The following is a 2,582-nucleotide window of genomic DNA, read 5'->3' as shown; positions in this document are numbered from 1 at the left end:
AAAAAAAAAAAAAAGAATTAGATCTTTAGAGAAATAAAGATTCCAATCCATTCCTCATATAAGAGGTGGATTATCTTATCATTGCTGAGCTATACAAATGATTTTTATAACCCAGGTACAAATTCCTTATCAAATATATATATATTTTCTAGTATTTTCTCCAATTCCTATGAAGTTCAGGAATAAAAATTCTGTAAAACTCAGGATTGGAGAGATGGCTCAGCAGTTAAGAGAACCCATTGCTCTTGCAGAGGACTGAGTTGGGCTCCCAGTTGCAAGGGTTGTGAGTTCCCTTAACTGTGGCATCAAGACATTTAACAAACATCATCTTTCTGGACTCCTTGGCAGTTCTCTTGTAGATTTAAAAACAGAAACAAAACAAAACAACCTTTTGTATCTGTGGAGAGGATATGCAAACTTGTTTGTGTATGCACCTATGCAGAGGCCAGAAAAAGGCAAGGGATTTCCTTTTGTCACTCTCCACCTATTCCTTTGAATCTGAGATCTCCATTGTCTCAGCTAGGCTACAAGTCAGCAAGCATTAGCAATACAGTCTCTTGTTCTTGGAGCTGGGTTACAGACATTTGGTAGACTCTTGGCTTGTCATATGGGTGCTAGGATCTAAATCCCAGTCCTTATGATTGCATGGTGAGCATTCATAATTGATAATCCATTTTCCAGCTCCTAATATGAACATATGACTTCTGAGGAATGATCAGAGCATTTTTCCATGTAGGCTTTAATTCTTTCAATCTTTTTTATTTTTTACTGTCAGACATTTTTATTAAATTTTTGTTGCAAATATTTGTTGCATTTTCTAAGAAATTTTACTTACTTTTTTTTTTAAAGATAGATTGATTGATTGATTGATTGATTGATTTATTATAGCTATCTTCAGACACTCCAGAAGAGGGCATCAGATCTTGTTACAGATGGTTATGAGCCACCATGTGGTTGCTGGGATTTGAACTCCAGACCTTCGGAAGAGCAGTCGAGTGCTCTTACCCGCTGAGCCATCTCACCAACCCTTTACTTACTTTTTAAAAGATGTATATTCTATGTTTATTTATGTATATGTGTGTGTATGTCTGTGTGAATGCATGCCTATAGGTAGGTATAGGTGCCCTTGGAAGCCAGAAGTAGGTTTATGATCCTCTGGAGCAAAAAGTTAAGGGTCGGGCTGGTGAGATGGCTCAGTAGGTAAGAGCTCTTCTGAAGGTCCCTCTTCTGGAGTGTCTGAAGACAGCTCCGGTGTACTTAAATATATAATAAATAAATAAATCTAAAAAAAAAANCTTCTGAAGGTCCCTCTTCTGGAGTGTCTGAAGACAGCTCCGGTGTACTTAAATATATAATAAATAACCAAATCTAAAAATAAAAAAAAAAAAAAAAGAAAAAAAAAAAAAAAAAAGGTAAGGGTCGTTTTAGGCTACCTGATGTGGGTGAAAGGAACTGAACTCATGTCCCCTGCAAGAGCAGCAAGTGTTCCCAACCTCTGAGCCATTTCTTTAGCCTTTCTGAGAAATCAAAAATTTAAAAAGGTAATTTTTTCAGACAGGGTCTCATCATGTAGCCCTGAAACTCACTATGTAGGTCAAGTTAGCCTCACAGAGATCTGCCTGCCCACCAAGTATAGGTATTAAGGTATACATCACACCCAGATATAATACTTGATCATAAACATTAGCAATTGTCTAATAATAAAAAATTCCTTAAGATAAGCCAGGAGCTGGGCTTGGTAGTCCAAGTCTATAAACCCAGCAATTCGGAGGCAGAAGCAGGTGGATCTCTGTTAGCTGAAGACCAACCTAGTCTACATAGTGAGTTTCAGGTTAGCTAGGGCAACATAGGGAGATTCTACCTCAAAATAAAAAATAGAAATAAATACTAACCAGCTCCAGATGCATAGCCATTTCAGGGTGAAGTTTATAAAGCAAGAAGTACCTTCTGTCTCGTGTTGTAGACTCTCTCTTGACTTCCGTTCCTGCCTGTTTGGTCAGCAAGGCAGCAGCTTTGGCAGTCTCTGCTTCCTTTGTCTTTGCAAAACGAGCAGCTCTTTCTGCACGATCCTTTGAAGTAAATACCATAGGACATTACTTCTCACTGTCAAAATCTACACATGTCTAAACACAAGGAATAGTAAATACAAATACACAAAATTCTTTAAGTTCACATGCAGACATTATACTTTTAGGATCTGAGGGGGTTTTTTTGTTTGTTTTTCGAGACAGGGTTTCTCTGTGTAGCCCTGGCTGTCCTGGAACTCACTCAGGCTAGCCTCGAACTCAGAAATATGCCTGCCTCTGCCTCCCAAGTGCTGGGATTAAAGGCATGTGCCACCTCTGCCAAGCTCAGATCTGAGTTTTTTTCTTTGTTTTCTTCATTTAAGCAACTGTGAAGAATCTGAGTTACTATTAAACAAAACAAAACACCACCACCAACAACGACAACAACAAAAAGACAAAAACAAAAAAAATGAACTGGCTCCATAGCTGGGGAACAAAGTCTGGCACAAAGCTGATGTTTAATGAGTGTTTGTTAAACAATATTCAGGCAGGAATACTTTTTTTTTTTTTTTTTTT

At 37.9% G+C, this 2,582-nt stretch overlaps 1 protein-coding gene across 1 annotated transcript in view; it reads right to left on the bottom strand.

Annotated features, from left to right (window-relative positions):
- The window catches only part of Ubxn4 (UBX domain protein 4), a 36,154-nt gene that overhangs the window by 10,995 nt on the left and 22,577 nt on the right, over nt 1–2,582 (bottom strand). Inside the window, exon 9 of the mRNA XM_021197749.2 lies at nt 1,945–2,069. Within this exon, the coding sequence (XP_021053408.1) occupies nt 1,945–2,069 (125 nt within the window). The remainder of the gene's footprint in view (nt 1–1,944; nt 2,070–2,582) is intronic.

Source organism: Mus pahari, chromosome 5, assembly GCF_900095145.1.
Source record: "Mus pahari chromosome 5, PAHARI_EIJ_v1.1, whole genome shotgun sequence".
Lineage (NCBI taxonomy): Eukaryota > Metazoa > Chordata > Mammalia > Rodentia > Muridae > Mus > Mus pahari.
This window is presented reverse-complemented; position numbering and strand designations above follow the sequence as displayed.